This window comes from Rhincodon typus, chromosome 28, assembly GCF_021869965.1.
Source record: "Rhincodon typus isolate 14 chromosome 28, sRhiTyp1.1, whole genome shotgun sequence".
NCBI lineage: Eukaryota > Metazoa > Chordata > Chondrichthyes > Orectolobiformes > Rhincodontidae > Rhincodon > Rhincodon typus.
Window position 1 is genome coordinate 3,897,440 of NC_063359.1, and position 27,446 is coordinate 3,924,885.

Sequence of the window (27,446 nt, forward strand, 5' to 3'; positions counted from 1 at the left end):
CATGAAAGTTGCTCCAGATTATAAATAACTTGCATTTCTATCAGACATAGTAAAGGAGACAGGAGAAGGACTCACTAATACAGGATTTTAACATGGATTGAATTCAACTTCCATCCTTGCTCATAGCATTAAAGGACAGCTTGGTCTACTCACCCAAAGTTCAAAATGGCCAACATCTGCTCTCCACACCTGGCACATGCATTTTCATTTATTCTTTCACTCATCAAAGACATTTATTGCTGATCCTTAATTTCCCTTGAGAAGGCCTTGGTAAGCTGATTTTTGGAACCTCTGGACTCTGTCTTGTGTAGGTTCAATCGTGTTTCTTTAACAAATTGACTAATAGAACAGGTCACAAAAAGGACAAGAATCAGGTAAAGTCACATCTCATCCTATTAAGACCTCACATTTAAATCTTAGATTTTGAAAGATTCTCCAATGCTTAAAGGGAAGTAGAATTCCTCCTTTGTCATGTCATATCTTCAAAATAGTTTGAAACATTTTTAATCATTAGCTTCAGCCTTGGGAATGGACTGATAATTTATCCACACGATAAGGTTAGTAAATGACTGCTTGCTTTCTTAGGTCCATCTCAACCAATCATGGTGAAGCTACACATGCCACCCACCTACCATCCCCTTCCACCATCTCACAAACACATAGAAACAGAAATTATCTCAATTTAGAATAAATGGGGTCATACAATTCATCATACATAAAATTCAATTTTCCCCTCATAATTAATGGGTAACACAGTCAATTTGCACTCTGACAAATGAGGCTATGATGAACAGAACAAAGGCACTGTAGATTTCCCTGCCCTCTACTGAACACTATTGTAGGAGTACCTTCCCAATTGCCACCTTAAGATTATCTAAGGATAAAGCAACAAATAATAGCCTTGACAGCAGTGGTAATTAAGGGTGAGAAGGTGTTTGGGGAGTCATCACTGAAATGGAGTGTGACATACCGTGGGTAAGAAAAAGTGATTCTTAACATTGACATGCTGAGCATAGGGAGCTGGCAGAGAAGACAGACATTGGATAATGGGAGTGCTGAGCTTGGTGCAGCTAGCTGTGGCTTTGCAAATAAGACAAAACCTGTGGGACATGTGAACCAAGAAGGCTATGCAAGAGAAACATTTTTGATGTGTAATTTTAAGGCAATGGAATCATGTAATTCATATGCAATCGCAGTGACAGAATGAAAGGTGAGGTCAAAGAGTCATATTGCTAACTTAACAAACCATTAAAATCAGAGTACACCAAGAGAAGAAGCTGATACCATGAAAGCTTCCAAGGAATCCAGTCACATTACCTAGATTTTGTTTTTCTGGCTAATTTGGGTAGCTGTGGTCCACTGATGGAAAAAGCATCCCAAGGAATCCAGGGTCTGCATTAGGGGGACGTGGAATTACAAACAATGTTGATAAGCAAAATGAAGTTAAATCTATTGCATCCATCCAATGTTGCACTTGAAAATCCGCACACATTTACCCCGTAATGTTATTAATTTTGATTGCAGGGTAAGATATTCAGTGATGCTTATCTCTATAAAACTGTCTAATGGTTGGGATATGTATTACATTTGAAACAAAAAATTCTTTCTTTATAATTCAGTCTCATGACCTGTTCCTAGCTGGTTACTGCATCATCAACCACCCTCCCTCAGGATGGTGTAGGAGGGGTTAGATTGACGGACCGGAAGTGGAGGCGTGGGACAGGTTAGAGGGTGGGATCTCCTTGGATACCGGAGCGGCGTTGCCAGGTGCAACCCATGTGGAGGTGGGGATGGCAGAAAGGAGCAAAGATAAAGTCGGATACAACAATAGAGGGGTGAATATGGAGAGCTAGCAGGAATAGGAATGAATAAAACTCTGTCCGAGAAGACTGAGAAACAAATCCGACACAATCTATGCAGACAATAAGCAAACTAATCAACCTTAGACATAGCTCTGTGAAGGTAAGAACCCTGTAGGTTACTGACAAAGAAACTACTGGGCATAAACCTTAATGGAAGGCTATTATGAAGCTTCATCTTGATTCATCCATCCAGAGAGAAATCCCAGAGCCTCAGCAGATGGAAAGCCATGCTGATCTCATGTCTACAAAAGAGGATTTGTGTTGATAGCAAACACAGGACAGTGTTGCCAGCATTCTCCTCTCAATCAGATAAAGTGTTCAGAGACATAAGAATAGGATATTTTGGATTCAGATTCCACGGTATAAGCATACTAAAGATGTTGCAATGTGTTGCAATTACAACTTTGCAATACCTGTCTGGATTTGTGCATTGCCTAGATTTTGTTTTCCTTGCCAATTTGGATAAATGTAGTTTACTGATTGACAGGTTTGACATACTGTGTCCGCAGTATTGCATAATATAATGCCAATCTCTAAGATTTTTTAATGGAATTATGTAATTGCACAGATTATGGCATTGCACAATGGAAAACCCATTCTTTTTGATATTTTCTATGAATCTAATTAGATTTTCTGTCTTTTGTGTGAGCTTGTTGGTTCTGCAAAATATTAATCAAAAATCTTGGCAGTTGATTCCACCCCAGCTTGCTTCAAATTACACTTTAAAATATGCATTTAATTCATGAATTTAGTTTATGCATTTGTAACTTCAATATTGTTCTTGCACTATTCGCGTTTCCTTTCTCTTAGGCTCTGGTTGCATCTGGCTTAAAAGCACTGAGAATTACAGCTTACATCATGCTGGCCAGTAAGCTCTTTACCTGACTGTTAGATGCCTCCAGTAAACGCTTTATTGTCATGGGGAAACTGCAGAGTAAGCAGAAACGCAACATATCCCGATACAGGTATGAGCACATGATCAAAGGTGGTAATAGTAGACACAATTAATGAATCATCATTAATAGCATCATGCTGAGGTTTGTCTCTATCTAAATATTCAAAGTAGATCTTTTTATTATTTATTCTTGAGATTTAGGTGACATTATTTATATTGACTCCAAATTGCCCTGAGGGCATTAAGAGTCCACTGCCCACTGTGAGGAGTAGAATCTCACAAATGGCACACGTGCTAAAGGTGGAAGTTTTGTCACAATTTGACAGATTTCAAAGGGTTTTCAAGCACCAAACCATATTTTTTGAGTTTGATTTCAACACTTGCCATGGTGGTATTTGAACTCTAAGCTTTTTTGGCCTGATAGCCTGATTACTGTGAGGCTATGAATGTTGTCCTTTTCAATTGCATAAAATGAATCTTTAACTTAGAAGTTAGGTCTTCTCTGGCCTTATGTTCAAGTACTCCTTGACTCCCTTATTAAATAAAGAAAAATCAAAATTCTAAATTTATATTACAATGTTTTCTTTTCTATTCTCGTAATCATAGAATATTAATGCTATTTAACCCAACTAATCAGCACCACTGCTTTTCTCCACATGAGCCACTTAGTCTGATCCCACTTCCCTGCTCTTCCTTCTATCATTTCAAGTTACCAACTAATTTCCTTGAACAGGATTTATGAATTCTGCCCGAATAGCACTTTAAGTCAGACAGATTCACAAGTAATTGCATGTTGTGCATAGAACAATTTTCAACCCTATATCCAATTTGATAGTTGTTGATTGTAACCTTGTGGCCTCTTATTGATGGCTGTCATTATCTGTCTTATAATTATCCTTAATAAGCTTGAAGTGTTCTGTCAGATCTCCTCTTAACCTTAGTTAAAGTGGAAAAAGCTATGACTTCTCAAGTTTGTATTAATAGCTGGCAACAGTTGTCACTTACAGCATCCTGATGAATCTGAACCTTTCCAACTGAATGCTCTTTCTACAGTGGGGTTCGAATCAGTGTACACACAGCTTCAATTGCAGCAGATGTAAGGTTTTGCACAAGTTGAATATTACCTCCGTTTATATTTTTATTATGTTCTCTCAGGATGTGGGTGTCACTGCCCAGACCAACAATTATTAACTATCCATAATTGCCTTTCAAAAGGTGCAGATGAACTGCCTTCTTGAACCGATTGCAAGCATGGTGATTCATTATAACTATTTGGCTTGGTAGGCTATTTCAGAAGGCAGTTAAGAATCAACCACATTCTTGAGGGTCTGGGTGATAATAATCTGGAACTCAATATCCACACGCTTTTTTTTAACCAGAGGTAAACACAGAAAGAAGATGATGGTATGAGGGAAGAGGGATATGGATGGAGATGGATCAAAAGCAGTGATAAGACATAGCTTTATCTGTGCTTGTTATATTGGGATAAGCTAGACCATGTGAGATGGCAATGTCAAGGGGTTGACCATTAAGATGAACTGGTGAGTTTTTATACAGGACACAAAGAAGAAAGGGTTAAGGAAAAGGGCAGTGAAAACGGAGATGAAAGACCATGATGCTGTATGTCGTGATAATAAAAAAGCCTGGGTTACTGTAAAAATGATTTGGTACCAAAATCCAAGCAAACAGTCTCATTCTATGGAAGGCTCAGCCCCATGAAACACTAAGTACAAAATTAAACACTAAATACAAAGTGAAACAAAGGAGTGGAGTTTGTAGAATATATATTCTACATTGTACCAAGTCAGCATTGCTATATAATGGCCAGACACTGAATTCTTATTTATTACCAGTAATCAAACTTTGTTTATGAGCAGTGGGACAATACAAGTGGCATTTCATAGTTTAAGCTCATCTCACAGTGTGCTACTTCTGATTATTTCTGAACTGTAAAAAAGACTAGATTAAGCAATGTCATCACGTATTAACTACAGGTCCCTACTTTAGTGTTATGGTCTAGCTCCATGAGTACCTCTATGCCTGTATTACTTATCCAAATGATGATTCTTCACAGTCTCCATGCTGCATGAACAGCTACTGTCAGCTTTGCCATGGAGATAAATGGTAGGAGAGTCACAATGGTCCCAATTCTGTCCTTATGTAATTTTCTTACACTAGATGATGGATCACAACAGGAACACTAGTTGATTTGTTTTTCTCCCACACTGCTGTATTGAAACTGAGACCCATTTTAGTGCTCCAGTTATTGCAATAGCTGATATCAGCTCATAGACTGCAAGTGAAATCAAATAACTTCAGGGGAGCTCAGTGGTGTAAGATTTATCTGTAGTTGTTTTGATTTTAATTAACTCAAAATGACTTAGGAAAGAGTTTTTTTTTTAATATACATCAGGATATCATTGCAACATATGATAGATTGATACTGTAGCCCAAGTCTCAGCATGTAGGTCCTGCTGGTCAGGTTGGGCCTGTAGCTATTGGAAGCTGGATTATCACTGCCAGATTGAAATGTCAACTTAGCCTATTGGGAACACTGACCTTTGCCACTGATACAGAAGTTCATGTGTTCAAGCTTCAAGCTTATGTATTTCACCACCTAATGTAGGTGCAAACTGCCACTCTACAGCTGCACTTGGTTCTTTTTTTTTTAAATATAGAATCCCTACAGTGTGGAAGCAGACCATTTGGCCCATCAAGTCCACACCAACCATCTGAAGAGCATCCTACCAGACCCATACCCCCACCCTACTCTGTAACCCTGCACTCATCTGGATAATATGGACAATTTATCATGGTCAATCCAGCTAACCTGCTCATCTTTGAACTGTGGGAGGAAACCCATGCAGACACAGGGAGACACGTGCAAACTCCACACAGACAGTTGCCAGAGGCTGGAATTGAACCTGGGTCCCTGGTGCTATGAGGCAGCAGTGCTAACCACTGAGCCAACCTGCCACACCCCTTTTTTTAATCCTATGGTTAACAGTAAACAGTGTTCTCCAGTATCCCACTTGAGGTTCCCAACCAACTTTAGTTGAATCACATTATTATGAAAATAGCCTAAAAAAGAATTAAGTGAGGAGAAGTAAGAGCTGTGATTATATTGTGGGGATAAATGGGATGAGCAACAAATGTCAGCTTTCCTCATATTCCGAGTAAAGGACAAACCAAGAGGGGTAATCATTCTGTATTTGTGGTTTCAAATGATTATTTGAAGATAAAAATGTCATTGTTTTAAAATTAAAAACATCAGTGTTGTAAACAAACCAGTTTGAGTGGTATGACGACAGCATGGTTATCAATAAATCCTAACTTTTTTCCAGCAGTTCTCAAAAGTCTCTGTTTTAGGGAACTTTTTGTTTTAAAAAGACAGGCTGTTTGGGCAATAAACAGTCCCAGCCCTTGGGCCAGATTTTCATTACTAAAGTCCATAGCTCCATTTGAGAAATTTCCGAATTGGCAGACCCATCTCTGCTTAAAGGGCCCTGTTACACCCAATTAAAGCACCAGGGAGGTGGTGGGAGGATTGAGTCAGGCTGACTGGGCTCAAGAGCAGTTTGTAGGCAGCCACCAAAGTGGACAAAGGCTGAGGTTGCTTAGTTGAAAGACCCACCTCGGTTCTGTGGAAATTTATCCCAGCTGTTTTAAAAGTTGTGAGGCCCTCCTCACCTCGCTCGACCCCTCACCCCTCCAACCGTGACTCCTCCATGGTAACTCATGAATCATGCCCTCTCCATGCCAGCTCCATGTATACTATACCTCCAAGACATCCACCACATTCCCCCTCCTATCTCCAGGCCAACTCATAATGCCATGCCACTCCACAGCCACTCAGTCAGTATCCACTACAAACAGATCGCAAGAGCCATGTGGTGATGAAGAAAAATCTTTTAACAATCTCGTAGAGCTCTCACCCATACACACTTGGTACAGCAAAAACAACAAACAGTAGGGAGGGCAAATAATCAGATGGGTTGCCACCAGTGGGATACATTTATCTTCCTCCCAGATGAAGAATTAAATTCTGGCTGGGAATGCACAGGATCGTACTTCCCAATCCACTGCCAAGATGGAGTAATCAGATCAACCATGATGTTATTGAGGCTCAGATTCCTTAACTTTCAGGCAGACAAGAGAAGAAACAGTGATCGTGAGTGATAAACTGAGTGTAAAAATCCACTCCCCTGCCCTTTCCTCCAACCTCCTCCTCCTTTTCTAGCAGCCCCATCCCATTGATGCCCAAGGAATCACTTACCTTCCCATAGAACCTGGTCTTCAGTGTGCTTAAGCAGCCAATTCCCCTGGGTTCTTTGGACATTAACCACTTCCCAATTTCTGAGCATTTAAGAAATAGCCTGCATTCTAGTTTTTCCTACCAAAGTAGATAATTTCACGTTATTTACACATTATATTCTGCCTGTCATGTCCTACCCATTCATTTAGCCTGTCTGAACCCTCTTGAAGCCTCTTTGCATCTTCCTCACTTTTCACATTCCTGGATTTGTTTCATCAGCAAATGTGGAAATGTTATACTTATATCACATGATAGAACACAGAAAGATAATTCTGGTTATTAGAGGTCAGTTATCTTAGCTACTGGACATTTTTTCAGGAGATCACCGTGTTTTAATTTTATTTTAAATCAACCTGTTTGGCGATGTTACTGCACACCTCTGGAGCAGGTGGGACTTGAACTTGGGTCTCCTGGCCCAGAGTAGGGACACTACCACGTTGCAACAAGAATCCCTACAGGTCCTCAGGGTAGTGTCCTGGACCAACCATCTTCAGCTCCTTCATCAGTTATTTTTCCATCATAGGGTCAAAAGTGGGGAGGTTTGCTGACGATTACACAATCAGTATCCTCAGATATTGAAGCAGTCCCTATTCAAATGCAGGAAAACCAGGACCATTTAGATTTGGGCAAATAAGTGGCCAGTAACATTCTCACCATGCAAGTGTCAGGTTGTGACCATGTCCAATAAGACAGAATCCAGCCATTGCGTCTAGACATTAACAGTATTGCAGAATCCCCCGTTATCAACACCTTGAGAGTTACTGTTGACCAGAGACTAAACCGGATCATCCATATAAATACTGTAGCTACATTAGCAGGTCTGAGGGTAGGAATTCTGTGATGAGTAACTCATCACCTGATTCCTCAAAGCATGTCCACCATCTATAGGGCACAAGTCAGGAATGTGATGGAATGCTCTTCACTAGATTGGATGAGTACAGTTCCAACAACATTCAAGGAGCTCAGTGTTCTCCAGGACAAAGCGGCAGACTTGATTTTCACCCGATCTAATACCTTTGACATTTACTCCCACGATCGCCAGTGCACAGTGGTAGCAGTGTGCACCATCTTCAAGATGCACTGTGACCGGGGTCAAAAATTATTTTTTCAAAAGCTACATTTTGATTTTTGGAGGCTGTTTTTTCATTCTCATTAACTCCTTCATGAAGTGGTGCAGTTTCTTAGCTACATTACTTCCTGTATTTGTGCCAACATATTAAAAGATTCAACTTGCACAGAAGCAGAGTTAGAAAAATTCAGAAAACACTCAATAATCATCACCACTCCCTTAAACTTAAAGCCATATCACAAGGAAATAATTAATTTCAAACATTACAGTATTTAAATTGGCAGGAGATGACAGGCAATAAGTTAGCAACAAGAGATAGCAAGAACTGCAGATGCTGGAGTCAGAGTCAACACAGTTTGGAGCTGGAGGAACACAGCAGGCTAGGCAGCATCAGAGGAGCAGGAAAGCTGATGTTTCAGGTCAGGACCCTTCTTCAGAAGCCCCTTTTTCTGAAGAAGGGTCCTGACCCGAAACGTCAACATTCCTGCTCCTCTGATGCTGCCTGGCTCACTTTTGCTGGCTCACTTTGCCCCCACCCTCACCCTCAGGTTGTACTACTCCAGCCTCAGTGGCCCCACTTCCTCTAGCTTCCCAATCTGCTTGCTCTGACCAAGTTTTCTTTGGCCCTGTGTGCTTCAGCCCCACTTTCTCTGGGTTCTGGCTCGGCTTGCTTGAGCCTCCCTGCCTCTGGCCCCGTTCCTCATGTTCACTTGTTCCAGCCTCCTTTCTGTTGTTATTTCGTTGGGTTTGACTGGGATGCCGGAGACCAATGGATGTAGGAAGCGGGCGATGCTTATGTCAATTAAAGGATAATTGGGTGAGAACTGAGTACATACATGGGGAAGATGTAATCACTGTGTAAGAGTTTTGTTTTTGTCGATTTGGAATAAAATTCTGACAGGAAAGCTATTTGCTTGGACTCTGTCTGGCCAAACTGGTGTCTTTCAATGTAACAAGGATAGTTGCTGTTTCTAAGCCAAAGGGATATAGACAGGTTAAGTGAATGGGCAAAAACTCGGCAGCTGAAATATAATGTAAGAAAATGTGAGGTTATGAATTTTGGCAGGAAGAGTGGAGGAGCTGAATATGAGTTAAATGGAGAAAGACTTGAGAAAGCTGCAGCACAGAGGGATTTGGGAATCCTCGACTGTGAATCACAAAAAGCTAGCATCCAAGTTCAGCAGGTAGTAGGGAAGGCAAATGGAGTGCTGGCCTTTATTTCAAAGGGAATGGAGTATAAAATTAGGGAGGGTTTGCTAAAACTGTACAAGGCTCTAATCAGACCACAGCTGGGATACAGTGAACAGTTTTGCGCTCCCTAGCAAAGGAAAGATATACTGGCATTGGAAGCAGTCCAGAGAAGGTTCATTAGGCTGATCGCTGGTATGGTGGGACTGCCCTATAAGGAGAGGATGAGTAGGTTGGGCTTGTATTTGTTGGCATATAGAAGAAGGATAGGTGACCTTATTGACATACATAAGATTCTTAAGGGACTTGACAGGGTAAAGGTTGGTTCCCCTTACGGAAGCATCTAGGACCAGAGAGCATAAGCTCAGAATAAGGAGTCAAACGTTAAGACAGAGGTGAGGAATCTCTCCTCTCAGACGGTAGTCAATCTGTGGAATTCTTTATTGTAGAGAGCTGTCGAGGCCGATCATTAAGTGTATTCAAGGCTGAGATGGACAGATTTTTAATTAATAAGGGGATTAAGGGTTACAAGGAAATGACAGGAAATGGACTCCAGGATTATCAGAGCTCTCATGACTCAATGACAGAGCAGATTTGCTGTCCTGAATAGCCTATTTCTGCTGCTGTGTCTGATGGTCTAATTAGACTGCACCAAAATATTGAGTTTAGACTGAATTGTAGTTTTGATGGGAGTTAAATGTGGAAAAAAAATCCTTGAAAAACATTTATTTCCAGCAGCAGTCATAACACTGGATAGAAAATGAAGGACACAAAGACAGGACAGCCCAGGTACAGCTCACAGGCAACAAATACAAAAGAAGTGCATTGTATTGGTCACTAAGAAAGTTCAACCCAGTGATGTGTTAGCAGAATATTTCAATTATGCAGTATTAGATAGCGGATGCTCATCTACACTGTGTGGAATAGTGATTGAAATGCTTTTTAGACTCTTGAGTAATAAGGATTGGAACAATGGTTGAGGAACTTGAGAATTCTGCCAGTTTCAGATTTGGACACGATAACACTCTAAAATCTGTAAGAGGAATAGTCGTTCTTTGATTATGGTAATTTTACAATTGTTTTTAGTACAAATGTATCTAGTCAAATACTATAGTATAAAGTAGGCCATTGGTTTGAGAAAAAATGTGCAGCTTACACCAAACAATAAGATTTTTGTAATTGGAAAACCTGTCAATTTGCAATTACTCATTACACTATTGTATTTCTTCAGTGAAACTTTACTAAAGAAATTAGGAAGTATCAATAACATTAGGGAACAGAAATTTACATTACAAAACGTTAATTAGTTATAACTACAGTTGTTCATCTGTCTACCAATTTTGGTAAAGAATACAGAAATAAAGGAGGAATACAATAAGTTCATAACAGAGATAAGTGACAAATGTGAAATTTGTAAGAAGCACTGAAGGATACAGTCACGGTCTATAGTAAGTCTACTCTTAGCGAGGGATTTTGATGAGATAATGGGTAGTATAAGATAAGTGAAAACACTTCTTTTTAATTTTCATTTTGTAAATGTGGCCACCAGTTGACAATAATGCATAGTAAAGTTAAGAAAATAATTGTGGATAAGGTAATAGAAAAGTGGGTAGGCCACTTGGACCACTGGCTAAATTTCTGAATGTTAATGGGAGGAGGGGAATTTGCTAATGATGAATTGAAGGATATGTGGGCTAATATAAACATGACAGTTACACAATAGTTATGATTATGGTGGGCAAATGCTCTTTTAGTAACAGGATTTATGAAAGGAACTGGGCAGGAGTTGGCAAATCAGCTCATTGAATTTTGGCAGATCAGCCAAACTGCAAGTGATCATTTGCAACAGCATAGGCTGTGCGTGCTAAAAATTCTGTGCAGCAGGTTGTAAAATATATCAGTTGGTTTCTCACAGAAATCTAACAGTTCTTTCAGTAATTAGTGATCTGTCCACAGTTTAAGAAAGGTCTATAATTAGCTGTACTCAGGTTGAGCATTTGAATGCACTACACACAGGCAAAAAGGCTTTCGTCACAGTCTGAGGAAAACAAAAGGCGAGCTTTTACATTGAAATATAGAAGATAAGAGCAGGAATAGGCTATTTGACCACTCACACCTGTTCCACCACTCATATTGGCGGCTGATTACTGAGCTTGATATCCTAATTCCCCCCCAACCACCCAAAAGCCCTTGATCCCTTTCTGTCTACCTCCTTGAAAACGCACAGTGTTGTGGTCTGAACCATTTTCTGTGACAGTGAATGCCACAGGCTCGCTACTGTCTGGGTGAAGAAATTTCTTATCATCTCAGTCATAAAAGTTGACCCCTTATCCTTAAACTAAACTATGACCCCTGGTTCTGGACACAACCCCACCCCCCCCACTCCCAACCTTTGGGAACGTCCTTCCTGCATCTAACTTGTATAGTCCTAGGTTAAACTACAATGTAAAGCCATTGGAAGCTGGTTTCAATTGGGAAGCCATAGTTTATTATAAAAGAGTAGGTTTAAACAGTGGAGTGGCTCCAAAAAGGTTATTGGTAAACACAGAAAAATAATAATTGTGCAGCATGGGAACCAGATTGTTTAAGTACATGTTTCAAGGTTGCTCAGTGTGGATTACAAATTTGCAGATTCTGAAGGAATTATACAAAGTAATGAGGAACCAGGTATTTCTCATAACCATATGTTACACTGCTATGAGGATCAGACTGTCACAATTGACAGTTTGTCTAATGAAAAACAGATCAATTCTGATGAATAAAATGCAGCCTTCAGTCCCAAAAGACAATTAATGAATTCAAATTTTTATCAGAGGGACAAGTCAGTGGACAAATGCAAATATTATATGAAGAGCAAGGAAGGCCACTAGAAATTAAAGATTGAGTATACAGGATAAGGAGAAGGAAATTAGGCCCATGGATTGGGAGCATGATGTACAAAAATGGAAGGCAGGAAAATGTTGTGTAAGCGTGGACAGTGGCCCTGGAAGCAAAAATGTCCCTAGAAGGAGGTCCTATCTTTTCAGTAGGATGGGGAAATCAAACAGTAAGAAGCTAGAAAAAAGAAGTGAGAGGGTGTGACTTAAGGTCAAAGAATATATGACAGATCATGAATGCCACCAGGAGAAGAATCCATGGAATCAGGAAGTCTTGGTGGCTAAAAACAAATTAGATGACAAGTTAATAAAAGATGTCAAACAGCAAGAGTTTAAAAACTGGAGAGGTAAGGACAACCAACACCATCACAGACATGGAAACGTGACTTATAACGCTAAAGCAAGGCTAGTGGTACGAGGTTTAGGAAGACAACTGTTGGGCCAAGATATGGATTGATCCACCTTCAGCAGGAAGACCAATTTTGACATTGGTTTTAGCTTTATTGGAACCAAAGATTGGAAATGTAGGGAGTTCAGCTCAAAACAGGTAGTGCTTTTTTACCCTCCAAACGAGGTACCAAAAGTAGTGGGAGCCCTCTAGAAGTTAAATAAATGTGCATGTGACCTAAATGATGCCTGTAGAGTTTTATTCTTCTCAGTAGGGTCCCTCTTACTAAAATTGGGCTGTCACCAGTTGAAAGCAGATCCTGTCATGTTTTGCTGGCAGCAGGAAGGGACAGTTTTCAGGCATCTTTGTGAGGCACATTGATTTTTTTTTGTGGGGTGGAAGCAGTGAATTTGAAAACATTATTGTAATAGGCATAAAGCAGAATTCAGAAGTGAAGTCAGACTTCTGGTCAGACAAATACATTGAGTTGGAAATTAGGCAAATGGATCGAATATCACTTTGCATAAGCTATTTTATTCGGAAAGTGTTGGCTCCAATACAATTAGTCAAAGTAGGACAAAACTAAAAGACCCAGCAGCTTCCAAAACTGAAATGGAGGAATTGCAAAGTCTAATTGGACAGCTGAATTAACTGCACACTCAAATGAAACTGAATGCCAGTTTTGAGGCCTTCGAATCAATGAAAAATCCCAAAGTGGAAAATATACTAAAAATAGATTCTGCAGCAATACCCATTGCCTAATACATCAATAATAAATCACTCTGGTATGATGTACATTTGACAAAATGAGTGAATAATAAAAGACTGAGGATCAGTACTTAGGATATTACTGGGGGATTGTCCAGTGAGGCTACATGGGTGGAACTGAGAAATAAGTGTATGATCACTTTGATGCGATTGTACTAAAGGTCCCCCCACAGTAGTCAGTGGGAAATTGAGGAGCAAATATGTAAGGAGATCTCAGCTAGCTGTAAGAATAATAGGTTTGTAATAGTAGGGGATTTTAACCTTCCAAACATAGACTGGTACTGCCATAGTGTTAAGGTTTTGGATGGGGAGGAATTTAACTGTGTTCAAACAGTGTGTTGATGGCCCTTTTAGAGAAGGGGCAAATCTTGACCTACTCTTGGGAAATAAGGCTGAGCAAGTGACTGAGGACTTTGGGACCAGTGACCATAATTCTAGTACTTTTAAAATAGCTATGGAAAAGGATAGGTCTGGTCCACAAGTTAATGTTGTAAACTGGGGCAAAACCAATTTTGATGCTTTAGACAGGAACTTTCTAAAGTTGATTGTGGGAGGTTGTTTGCAGGTAAAGGGACACTTGGCAAGTGGAAGGCTTTCAAAAGTAAGATCATAGAATCCCTACAATATGGAAGCAGGCTATTTAGTCCATCAAGCCCACATTGACCCTTCAAAGAACATCCCACCCAGACCCACTCCCCCTACTCCAACCCTTCCCTGTAACCCATTTCCCATGGCCAATCCACCTAACCTGCACATCTTTGGACTGTGAGAAGAAACCGGAGTGCCTGGAGGAAACCTGTGCAGGCACAGGGAGAATGTGCTAACTCCACACAGACAGTTGCCCAAGGCTGGAATCGAACCTGGGTCCCTGGTGCTATGAAGCAATAGTGCTAACCACTGAGCCAGATGACAGTCCCAATGCTGTTCTGATGAGGTCCCACTGTGTTAAATCTCCCAGTTTTTGGATGAGACATTGATGCAAGGTCCCTTTTCCTTTCCCAGTCTCAAAGGATCTTTCTATTTGAGGAAGAAGAAGGTGAGTTTGTTTGGTGTTCCTGGTTATTATTTATTGTTGAATCACTAAAACACAGATGTGGAGGTGCCGGTGTTGGACTGGAGTGGACAAGGTCAGAAGTCAATAACGATAACAAGAGTTCAGGGACAGCATGTTCCTCTTAGTGTGAAAGGCAAGGCTGGCAGGAATAGGGAATATTGGATGATCAAGAAATGGAGGAATTTGTCAGGTATAGACAGCTGGGATCAAGTGAATCCCTTGAGGAGTATAGGGGTGTAAGGGTATACGTAAGAGGGAAATCAGGAGGGCAAAAAGGGGACGTGAGATAGCTTGGCAGATAAAGTTTAGGACAATCCAAACAGATTCTAGAAGTAAATTAAGGCAAGAGAATAACTACGGAGACATAATGCCCCTTAAAGATCAACAAGGCCATCTATGTGTGGAACAACAGGAGGTGGGTGAGATCCTAAATGAATATTTCGTGTCAGTCTTTACAATGGAGAAAGACATGGAAGCTAGGGAACTCAGGGAAATAAATAGTGATGCCTTGAAAAGAGTCCAAGTTAGAGAAGAGGAGGTGCTGGAGGTCTTAAAACACACAAAGGTAGATAAGTCCCCAGGACTTGGTCAAGTGTATCCCAGGATTTGGTGGGAAACTAACAAGGAGATTGGGGGCCCCTAGCATAGATATTTGTATTATCAACCGTCACGGGTGATGTGCCGGAGACTGGAGAGTGGCACATGTTACCATTATTTAAGAAAGGCTGCAAGGAAAAGCCAGGGAACTGGAGACCCGTGAGCTTGAGGTTAGTGGTGGGTAAATTGTTGGAGGGATTTCTGAGAGACAGGATTACATGCATTTGGAAAGGCAAGGACTGATTAGGGATAGTCAACATGGCTTCATGTGTGGGAAATCTTGTCTCACTAACTTGATTGAGTTTTTTGAAGAGGTGAGTAAATGTTGTCCACATGGACTTTAGCAGTCACTTTGACAAGGTTCTGCATGATAGACAGGTTAGTAAGGTTAGCTCACATGAGATCCAGGGAGAGCTATCCAATCGAATACAAAATTGGCTTGATGGTAGGCGACAGAGGATGATGGTAAAAATTGTTCAAGGTTTTTGAGAAGATTTGTAGCTTGGGTTGTTGATGTGGTTGTTGGCTTGCTTGCCGAGCTGGTAAGTTTGTTCGCAGACATTTCATCACCATACTAGGTAACATCATATAGGGGACGCGATGGCCTAGTGGTAATCTCACTGGACTATTAATCCAGAGACCAAGATAATGTTCTGGGGACCTGGGTTTGAATCCTGCCATGGCAGATGGTGGAATTTGAATTCAATAAATATCTGGAATTAAGAATCTAATGATGACCATGAATCCATTGTCAATTGTCAGGAAGAACCCATCTGGTTCACTAAAGTCCTTTAGGGAAGGAAACTGCCATCCTTACCTGGTCTGGCTTACATATGATGCCAGACCCACAGCAATATGGTTGACTGTTATCTGCCATCTGGGCAATTAGGTAAGGACAATAAATGCTGCCAGTGACGCCCTCATCCCGTGAATGAATAAAGAATCATCAGTGCACTCTGGTGAAGCGTCAATGTTCTGTCTCGGTTTGCTGAGGTGGGTAGCATCACTTCAGGATTTGTTTCTTAGTTTTTGGTATATGGGGTCCAGCTCTACATGTTTGTTATAGGAGTTCCGGTTTGAGTGCCAGGCCTCCAGGAATTCTCGTGTGTGTCTTTGCTTGGCTTATCCTAGGATAGTCACATTATCCCAGTCGAATTGGTGTCCCTGTTTGTCCATGTTATTGAAATGAGACATGACCAACTATCACTCATTGAATAAAAACCAAAAGAACTGCAGATGCTGTAAATCAGGAACAAAAACAGAGTTGCTGGAAAAGCTCAGCAGGTCTGGCAGCATCTGTGAAGGGAAAAACAGAGTTAACGTTTTGGGTCTGGTGACCCTTCCTCAGAACTCTGAGGAACTCAGAATTCAGACTCTCCAAATGTCTTTTAAATATTATAATTGAACTTACCAGCACCATTTCCTCTGGTAGTTCATTCCACATACGCACCACCGTCTGTGTGAAAATGTTGCCCCTCAGGCCCCTTTTAAACCTTTCTCCTTTCACCTTAAAAATATACTCCCCCAGTTGTGAACTTGCTCACCCTAGGGAAAAGACCTTTGCTATTCACCTTTTTTGTGCCCCTCATCATTTTATAAACCCTCACCCCACAATCTCCTATGCTCCAGGGAAAAATAGCCCCAGCCATTCCACCCTTATAACTCAAACTCTCCCATCTGGGAACATCCTGGTAAATCTTTTCTGAACGGTCTCCAATTTAATAATATCCTTCCTATAGCAGGGCAACCAAAACTGTACACTATATTTCAGGAGTGGCCTCACCAGCATCCCGAACAACCTCAACATGACATCCCAACTCCTACTCAATGGTATGAGTAAATAGTATGCTAAACCTTCTTAACCATCCTGTCTACCTGTGACGCAACTTTCAAAGAACTATGTACCTGCACTCACAGGTCTCTCTGTTCTGCAACACTACCCAGCGCCCTACTGTTAACTGTAAAAGTCCTGCCCTTGTTTGTTTTACCAAAATACAATATGTCACATTTATCCAAAGTAAACTCGATCTGCTACTCCTCAGCCTATTGGTCCAATTGATCAAGATCCTTCTGTAATCTTAGATCATCTCCCATTCTGTTAGGGAAAACAATTGGCCATGGAAGGACTGGATTCACAGTTGGTCAGCATGGGCAAATCGGACCAAAGGGTCTGTTTCGATGCTGTTTGACTCTATGACTTTATAGTGTTTTGGTTTTAAAACAGATGCTGGAGAATGGAGAAATTTCAAAATTGAAATGGCCAGATAGTAGCTGTCAGGTATATGATTACTTTACAAAGAAAGGGGCAAGCTCTAAGAAACTACTAGAAATACTGGAGAAAGGATGTTTGGAAGTCTAATGTATACTTAAAGAAGGCAGAAAGATAATATATTGTCATTTTGCACAATAAGTTCTCATCTTTTATTTCTATGTTTTGTTTGTTTCCATTTTAAAAAATAAATTAATATATATATAACAATAGAGTTAATCTTTTAATCATCTAGTAGGTTCTAGCAGGGATGCCGGAGACCAAATGAAAGTCAGGAATGGGTATTGGTTATATGTCTGTTTTGTGAGAATCTAGTGTATAACTGTGGAGCAAATAATCAATGTGTTGAGGTCTGAGTTGGAATAAATCTCTGACTAGAAAATATATGCTTTGACTTTGTCTAATCAGTTTTTAATCTTTGGTGTCTAACAGCCTTCTCTGGCTCTCCTTGTTCCAGTTGCTGGTCCTGCCTGCTGCAGCCTCCAGCTCTGCCTGCTTCAGTCTTGGCAGACTTGGTCATTCTTGCTACAATGCCTCTAGCTGCTCCTCCAATCACACATTGTTTCCCTCAACCATTTCCTGCTGATAGATCGCAGTGAAACTATCAGCAGCAACCACAAGAGAGAACCAGCCTCTAATTGGAATAACAACCCCTCTCAGATTCTGTTTGTTCCAACTATGGGGATGATTTTTCTCTAATTGGTCACTCCATGATGATTGAATTGTCCCGGATGATAGGGTCACTTTCCAGCTAATTCATCACCCCATGCCCTATGTTTACAGTGTTGGTTGTAACAACTCATCCAGGGCCCTCAGACTGTACCTTTTAAAGCCAAAACCTCTACTACCCAGAAGGGCATTAGAAGAATGGGAACCTCACCACCTACAAGTTTCACTCCAAGCCATGCATCATCTTGACTTGGAGTTAAATTGCCGTTTGTAGAATAGAATCATAGAATCCCTACAATATGGAAAGGAGCTATTTGGTCCATCAAGTCTGCACTGACCCTCTGAAAAACATCTCACCCAAACCCAGACCCATTACCCTGCATTTACCATGGCTAACCCGCTTAGCCTGCACCTCCCCGGAAACTATGGGCAATTCACCTAACTTGCACAGCTTTTGAACTGTGGGAGGAAATCAGAGCACCCAGCAGAAACACACACAGACACTGGGAGAACGTGCAAACTCCACATGGACAGTCACCCAAGACTGGGATTGAACCTAGGTACCCGGTGCTGTGAGGCAGTAGGGCTAACCACTGAGCCACCATGCCGCCCTTTACTCAAAATCCTGGACTTCTCCTATGGACAGCACTGTGGGTGTATCTACATCACAAGGACTGCGGTTAAAAGAAGAAGGCAGTTCAGCACCACTTTGTCAAGGAAAATTAGGAATAAGCAATAAATGCTGGCCTAGCCAGTGATGCCCACATAACATGAAAAAATAAAAGAAATACAATTGTTGCTCATATTCAAGTCATTGTTATAGATTGAGTAGGCAGGCCCCAAATATTGGTTCTTGGGATACCACGCTAGTCACAGCCTGTTAACCTGAGAATGATGTAATCATTCTTACTCTGTTTTCTGTCCATTAGCGATTTCTTAATCCATGCCAATATATTACCTGCAATTCCATCTGGTATAATTTTGCTTACAGACCTCTTGTGTGAGACCATATTGAAAGTCTTCTGAAAATTCAAATACAAGATATTCCAGTTTTCCCTCTGTCTAATCCAAGCATTATTTTCTAACTTTCTAGTTTTTCCATCCTACAGTGCAGTACAAAAGAATCACTATACTGATGATGGTGTTGTCTTGTGGATGAGATGTTAAACCTATGTACTTTTTGCCCACTCAGAGTTTTCTCAGTGTCTTAGCATTATATATCCCTCAATCCATACTACTGAAACAAATTATTTGGACATTGACCCCATTGCAATGTGTGCGATCTTACTTTCAATAAATTTACCGCTACGATTACTAACAAACCAGCAGTGACCACATTTCATAGGTGATTACATTACTTCTAAAACCTAATAGAACATCTTCAGAGACTGAAAAGTGCTTAAAAGTGCAAATTATTTATTTCATTTGATAACCTTACAGCCAGCAGATTCTTATTTCACTCATGGGTGAAACAACACAGAGGTAAAATGACAGTGTATTAATTAATTCATTACCTAGACCTCCACAGCTTCAGCTATTTGTACCTGGGCTTGAAATCGACAGGATTATTAATTGCAATTATATACTTGTAATCTGTCAAGGAAGTATAGAGTATATTCTAGACAATGTTGCATACACTGGTTTTCTCAGGTTGAGCTATGGAGTGTGCTTGAACTGTGTTGTACTTTTTCAAGGATTGATGGCGATGCAGGTCACTGTTCTGTCACTCAAGTGGTTCAGCAATACAGTCCTGCACATAATGATGCTGTGACATCGTTAGCCTCTCTTACATCTGATAACTGCGTGTCTGGAGGAAAGGACAAGGTGAGATTTCCATCCTTAGAATGGTAGAATAGGAGAGCATGTGTATGAACAGGAATTTACATGAATGCATATTGGTCTTGTGACATTTTAATGGAGTGCTTTACCCGCAAATGCGTGCGCAGTCACAAATTTATTAAACCTTCGTATTTAACTATATTCACAGTATAATGCCTTGCTCTAGCTTTCTTTATCCAGAAGGTTGGTACGGGCTTTAAACTGCTGACAGCAGTACCCTGTGCCTTAGTATTCAGTGTGTACTTTAAGTTCCACCTTGTTCATTTCTCAATGCAGTCATTGTTATGATAACAAAGTGTTTATGTTTGCATATGTGCATATATGTAAAAATGTTTGGGCTCTAATTGAATTCAGTAGTAATGTGTGCAGTCTGTTACTAAGGTGTACCCACTTTACTGCCCTGTAGACAGTGGTCATATATGACTGGAAATCTGGTTGTGTGCAGCAGAAATTCATGGGCCATGAAAGTGATGTGACCAAGGTAAGAATGATTAATAAACCGCTTGGTGATATAGTTATTATTCATGAAAGGCAGGAAGAAATGGCGGCAGACTGTGGAAGTGGAGCATGCCTATCCTTTATTCTCTGAAGCCTAGTTTTAAAGTCTGATTAGGGACAAAGGATAGAAGTTATCCCTGCATTGGATTGATTGTACAATGCTCTAATCACATCTGTCATCTCTGAGGCCACTCTGCCCAGAATCATTGGCTGGTCACAGCACAGAAGAGCACTTTCAGCCTGTCAGACCTGTGTCAGAGTGCCACTCAGCTAATCCTGCTCCCACCATAGTTGTTTTGTTTAGGCTCGAGGTATTGAGGTATGTACTCCTTACCTACTGTTCCCTTCCCATCCTACCTGTTCAAACACATAATCGTATTTGTTACCTGAGATAGTAGGAACTGCAGATGCTGAAGAATCCGAGACAACATGAACACAGCAGGCCAAGCAGCATCATAGGAGCAGAAAGGCTGACGTTTCGGGCCTAGACCCTTCATCAGAAAAGGGGGAGGGGTAGGGGGTTCTGAAATAAATAGGGAGAGAGTGGGAGGCGGATAGAAGATGGTTAGAGGAGAGGATAGGTGGAGAGGAAACAAACAGGTCGAAGAGGCGGGGATGGAGCCAGTAAAGGTGAGTGTAGGTGGGGAGTTAGGGAGGGAATAGGTCAGTCCAGGGAGGACGGACAGGTCAAGGGAGCGGGATGAGGTTAGTAGGTAGGAGATGGGGGTGCGGCTTGAGGTGGGAGGAGGGTATAGGTGGGAGGAAGAACAGGTTAGGGAGGCGGGGACGAGCTGGACTGGTTTTGGGATGCGGTAGGGGGAGGGGAGATTTTGAAGCTTGTGAAATCCACATTGATACCATTGGGCTGCAGAGTTCCCAAGCGGAATATCAGTTGCTGTTCCTGCAACTTTCGGGTGGCATCGTTGTGGCACTGCAGGAGGCCCAGGATGGACATGTCGTCTGAGGAATGGGAGGGGGAGTTGAAATGGTTCGCCTCTTCCTGCCTCTTCAACCTGTTTGTTTCCTCTCCACACACCTTCCCCTCTATCCATCTTCTATCCGCCTTCCACTCTCTCCCTATTTATTTCAGAACCCCCTTCCCCTCCCCCTTTTCTGATGCAGGGTCTAGGCCCGAAACGTCAGCCTCTCTGCTCCTATGATGCTGCTTGGCCTGCTGTGTTCATCCAGCCCTGCACCTTGTTGTCTTGGACTTTGTTTCTGTTCCTGATTTACAGCATCCACAGTTCTTTCAGTTTCTATTTGGTCAATTTTAATGCAAGTTTTACTTGATAGCCATCTACAAATATTATCTGCTAAGGAACTGGTAGAGTCCTAATGAGGTTCTTAACAAGATGGTTTTCATCTCTTCTTCCAGCTATGGGACCTGAGACAGACAAAACATAAGGTGTGTGAGTACAAGGGACACCTACAGACCACAGCAGCCTGTATATTTCTGCCAAATGCAACTTCCTCATTCCCCTTGGTTGCAACCTCAGGTCATGACTGCACTGTGAAGATCTGGAATCGTGACACTGCAGGTACTGTCCTTATACTGGACAACACATCGTAGTATTTTGAAACTAACTTCAGTTGGTGGCATGTGTCTAGGTTGTACTGCAACATACAGTCTTTCTCAGGAACGATTAAGCAGGCTTGAGCTGTTTTCACCAGAAAATAGAAGGCTGAGGGGTGATCTAATGTAGGTTTTCTAAAATTTATGAGCGTATTTGTTGGAGTAAACATAAAGATGATTCCACTGCTTTGTTGAGTTGAAACAGGCTCCATTTGTGTTCAATACCTTTCTGTCTGCAAAGAACTGAGTTATGTGTATCAGGTGTTATTTAGCTACCAGTTACGTCCAAGTGCATCATACTGTGCCCTTGACTGACAATCTTAAATTGGTTGTTGTCTTAATTCTTCACTCATTCCAAATCATATAGCAAAGATTGCCCAATTGCAGAATCATATCTAGCGTTGGTCGTGTGCTACAAATATTTCTGATTACTTTGGCATCTCTTGTAAATTGTTCTGATTAGTGCAAGACAAAAAGGTTTGGCAAAAAGTGCCTTTGTCCAATCACAGTTAGAATGTTAGATTCATTGACATAAGGTGTGATTGAGGAAAACAGCATACATGCATTCAAGGGGAGGCTGGAGATGCACATGATTTAAGGGGTGACCTTATAGAAGTTTATAAAATCATGAGGAGTATAGATAAGATGAATGACAAGTGTCTTTTCCCTAGTGAGGGATTTCAAGACTAAGGGGCAAGTTTTTAAGGTGAGAGGAGAAAGATTTAAAAGAAGACATGAGGTGCAATTTGTTTACACGGAGAGGGTTCGTGTTTGGAATGAACTACCAGAGGAATTGGTGGATGCGGGCACAGTTACAACGTTTAAAAGGCATTTGGATAAGTACATGAATAAGAAATGTTTGGAGGGAGATGGGCCAAGCACAGGCAGGTGGGACTACTTTAGTTTGGGATTGTGGTGGGCATGGTCAAGTTGCACCGAAGTGTCTGTTTCTGTGCTGTGTGACTCTATGACTGAGAAAGGAGTAGTAGGTTATGCAGATATGTTGAGATGAGAGTAGTAGGAGGTGGCCATATAGCCTGATTCTGTGCAGTAAAATCTATGTAATTCAATTTACTTTGGTGACTGAAACAACCTAAAATCCATCTCATAACATGTAACTATCATTGAAAACATAGAGAAATAATATCCAATGATTAGGCCACTGTAGGATTTCAAGCAGACGAAATTGTATGTATATTCCAAAAACCAAAAACTGATTCACCTAAGCTGTTTGATACATGTTCCAGTATGCATTGTTTTGTGGTGAGATTGATATGAGGATTCCATTTTATACAGATGGGTTTCACTGCTCAAAGCAAACAGATTTCAACTATGGCTAGGATTGCCATTTGTCCAGGCCTAGGAAATTAATTGGGACTAACAATTCCATATAAGCTCCTATTCTGCTCCTATGATGCTGCTTGGCCTGCTGTGTTCATCCAGCTTTGCACCTTGTTGTCTCATATAAGCAAATACTTTGGGCAAGTTCAAAGCCTGTCCTCAAAGTGTAAATCTATCTAGCATCACATTCACATAGAAGAACAGTTTATTCAGCTTCTGTCAGATGCTGGTGCTACTGATCAGGCTCTGCAGCTCTTCTACTAATATCTCTGAAATAATTTATGTCAAAATCCAACATAAGCTTAGATAGCTGCTGGTGACCTCACATTTTTACATTAAGGGAGAATATGGTTTATTTCCAGGGTCCTTACAGAATTAATTCCCAGTCTCAGACCTTCCACTGTGTACAAACCATGAATGAATGCCTGTTACCCCTCGCAGAGTAGAAAAGGTGACACTTCTGCCATGGTCTTTTAGGCCCAATATCTGACTTCATGGCATTGATGGAATTGTATTCTGAGGCCACACTCCCTGTTAATGATATATTATTTTAAACCCTTTGAATTACAGTTGAGTCTATCCTATATATAAAGTTCCGTAATTTTGACATTCCTATCCTTACTGAGGGAGTGTTACACTGTCTGAAGTGCTACCTTTCAGATGAAATGTTAAACTGAGGTCCCCATCTGCCCTCTCAAATGGATGTCAAGGTTCCCATGGCACTATTCCAAGAGCTATTGTCTAGCTGACATCTTACATTCTACTAACATTACTGAAGCAGCTGATCTGGTCATTTATAGCACTGCTGTTTTGCCATGAGTGAATTGTCTGCTGTGCTTCATACTCAGAACAGTGAATGCACCTCAGAAGTACTTTATTAGCACAGATAAGGTTAATAGTAAAGGCTTTTTCCATAGGATAGGAGAGTTCAAAACTAGAAGATGTATTTTTTAAGGTGAGAGGAGAAAGATTCAAAAGGGACCTAAAGGACTACTTTTTCATACACAAAGAGTGGTTCGTATGTGGAATGAACTGCCAGAGGAAGTGGTAGATGCAGGTACAGTTACAATATTTAAAAGAGATTTGGACAGATACATGAATAGGAAAGGTTTAGAGGAATGTGGGCCAGATGGCAGCAATTGGGACTAGTTTAGTTTGGGAAACTTGGGCAAGTTGGACCAAAGGGTCTATTTCTGTGTTGTATTACTCTATGAATCTGTAAGTGCTTTTAGATATTGACATTGTGAAAATTACAGTGTATTTCCAAGTTCTTTCTGTCTAGCAATATTCTCTAGACAGAGTTGGAGTGATGAGTAGTTATACTAACGTATAACTCAGATGGAACATAGGGCTAGCATTGTGAATCAATCTCACTAGTCAGGATAATTCTCCACTATTGGCTGTATACTGGCCTTATATTCTTTAAAGCTTTGTCTAGTGTTTTGGTGCACAATTAGTTTTAAAAAAGCATAAAGAAGTGTATAAAGAATTTTTCACTCTGTCTGAAACCATGATAAAATGTTTTGTTCCAAACGAGGGAAGTTGGAAATCCTCTAAGAGTTTTTCTCAAGTGTGTTTAGTAAATTGACAGCATCTACATAAAGGAACCAACATAGGGCGCTGTTTAAATTATAATAATACAAAATGAACTACTCAGCTGGCATAAAGACTTGATGCTTAGAGTGCTGACGCCAGGCTGCTTCCTTTAAACAGCAATGAAAACCCTTTGAGTGTAATCATTTAACAACATTTTCTCATTGCACACCTACTATCTTAGCTTGAGGGTGCAATGTTTTTTTAACATGTGTTCCAATTTTCTGGAATACTTTTTATGCATTTGCACTTTGGCATGTCCTAAAGCTAGTTTCAAGTGGGACTTGGACAAACATGCAGTCCAAATAGTGTGGAGCAGACACGGCAGGCTATGTTTTACTCTTTGCAGTGTGGAATGACCCAGCTAACTGGTACCTTCTGTTCTTGCTCAAACATTTCTATTTTTTGACCTCAATGCTATTTTACTGCTGATTGAGAGAGTAATCTCCAGCAGACTCTTCACAGCCTGCTCAGTCAGTGGGATGGTTCAGCTCCTTTATTTCTTTCAGCAGTTCTTTCTAATAGAAAAGGAGAGATTAGTAACTGAATAGAATTATAAAGAGTTCAAGCCAGCCAAAAATCAGCTTTTTAAGATTCCTGTGGTGAAAAGTAAACTATTTATATTGGGTATTCTGATGGGAGGTGTCGAAGACAGACAGTCTCATTAACCAACCTGTATTTTTCTCTTCGTGTTATAGTTTGTGTGAGTTCCCTTTACCTGGATGGTGCAGGACCCCTGACGTCATTAGCTTCCAGTGATGCTGCGAATTTGCTGTGTGGCAGTTTTAATACAGGAATTCACCAACTCCGAGTGAACCTTTCAAACAGCTGCAGCCTGTCAGAGGTGGCAAGATTCTGAGCAGGTAGAATAAGTCAGAGATGTGACAATGTAGCATTACAGCTGGGATCGTACATAGCAGGTCCTTAGCTGATCAGCTGTCAGTGGGTAAAAAAAGCAGTGAACTCTGGTTTTAGTCGTTTTCTACACTGCATCTTGTCTATATGTTATGTGGATCTCAGGAATGAGGATTAGAATGGTTTGGTTCAGATTTATTTATTATACTGAAGTATATCAGGATTCGTTTATTCCAGGTTTTGAAAGTGGTTGAGGCAGGAACCATTGGATCATTGAATGGATAGATTGAAGCAGAAGATGACCAGAAGGTAATGGCTGGGGAGCTGGGCAGGTTGGATGAGCTATATTATTTTTCTTTCTATTTCACACTTGTAAGATTCCGTGAAGTAGTGCTACTTTCATACACTGCTAACCATTATTACCTTTTAAGATGTCATTAGTGTCAAATGTCATTTGTTGCATATGCTTACAGCAAAAGCATAGCCCATTTGATTGGAATTCCTACTCTGTAGTGTTTACTAAGGGAGGAGAACATTTAACAACTTTAACCATGTGTTCTGCCAATCTATTGGTGAATTCAATTTAGTCATGATGTGAGAAAAGCTAGGTAAATAACAGAAAGAATGTAGATGTGTAAGGGGAAGTGATGACAATGTAACACAGCAGCATTGTAACTATGCAGCACTTCCTGCTGACAGCCTACCTCAGTCCACCCGCATGTGTCCCAAGCTACGCCTGCCTCTTTGTAGGTTACGTGGAACAATCCCTCTTCCGTACCTACACCGGCCCTAAACTCCACCTCTTCCTCCGTTACATTGATGACTGTATCGGCGCCGCCTCGTGCTCCCACGAGGAGCTCGAACAGTTCATACACTTCACTAACACCTTCCACCCCAACCTTAAGTTTACCTGGACCATCTCTAACACCTCTCTCCCCTTCCTGGACCTCTCTGTCTCCATATCGGGCAACCACCGAGAAACCGATATTCATTTCAAGCCCAACGACTCCCACAGCTACCTAGAATACTCCTCCTCCCACCCACCTTCCTGCAAAAATGCTATCCCCTATTCCCAATTCCTTCGCCTCCGCCGCATCTGCTCCCAGGATGAGGCATTCCACTCCCGTACATCTCAGTTGTCCTCGTTTTTCAAGGACCGTAACTTCCCCTCCTCGGTGGTCGAGAACGCCCTCAACCGTGTCTCCCACATCTCCCGCACCTCATCCCTCACACCCCGTCCACGCAATAAGAACCAAAAAAGAATCCCCCTCGTCCTCACGTACCACCCCACCAACCTCCTGATCCAACGTATCATCCTCCGACACTTCCGCCATCTGCAATCCGACCCCACCACCAAAGACATCTTTCCCTCCCCACCCTTATCTGCTTTCCGGAGGGACAACTCTCTCCGTGACTCCCTTGTCCGCTCCACACTCCCCTCCAGCTCCACCACACCCAGCACTTTTCCCTGCAACCGCAGGAAGTGCTACACCTGCCCCCATACCTCCTCCCTCACCCCCATCCCAGGCCCCAAGAAGACTTCCCACATCAAGCAGATGTTCACCTGCACATCTGCCAATGTGGTATACTGCATCCGCTGTACCCGGTGTGGCTTCCTCTACATCGGGGAAACCAAGCGGTGACTCGGGGACCGCTTTGCAGAACACCTACGCTCGGTTCGCAATAAACAACTGCACCTCCCAGTCGCGAACCATTTCAACTCCCCCTCCCATTCCTCAGACGACATGTCCATCCTGGGCCTCCTGCAGTGCCACAATGATGCCACCTGAAGGTTGC

General features: G+C 41.4%; 1 protein-coding gene across 1 annotated transcript; it reads left to right on the plus strand.

Annotated features, from left to right (window-relative positions):
- The first annotated feature begins 1,812 nt into the window (after positions 1–1,812).
- On the plus strand, positions 1,813–26,452 carry LOC109919993 (WD repeat-containing protein 31). Its single transcript, XM_048613347.1, has 7 exons — positions 1,813–1,962; positions 2,673–2,827; positions 19,645–19,774; positions 20,196–20,270; positions 20,592–20,598; positions 21,640–21,825; positions 25,493–26,452. The coding sequence occupies exons 2-7, from the start codon at positions 2,781–2,783 to the stop codon at positions 25,651–25,653; spliced, it is 606 nt and encodes a 201-aa protein (XP_048469304.1). The 5' UTR covers positions 1,813–1,962; positions 2,673–2,780; the 3' UTR covers positions 25,654–26,452.
- The last annotated feature ends 994 nt before the right edge of the window (positions 26,453–27,446 follow it).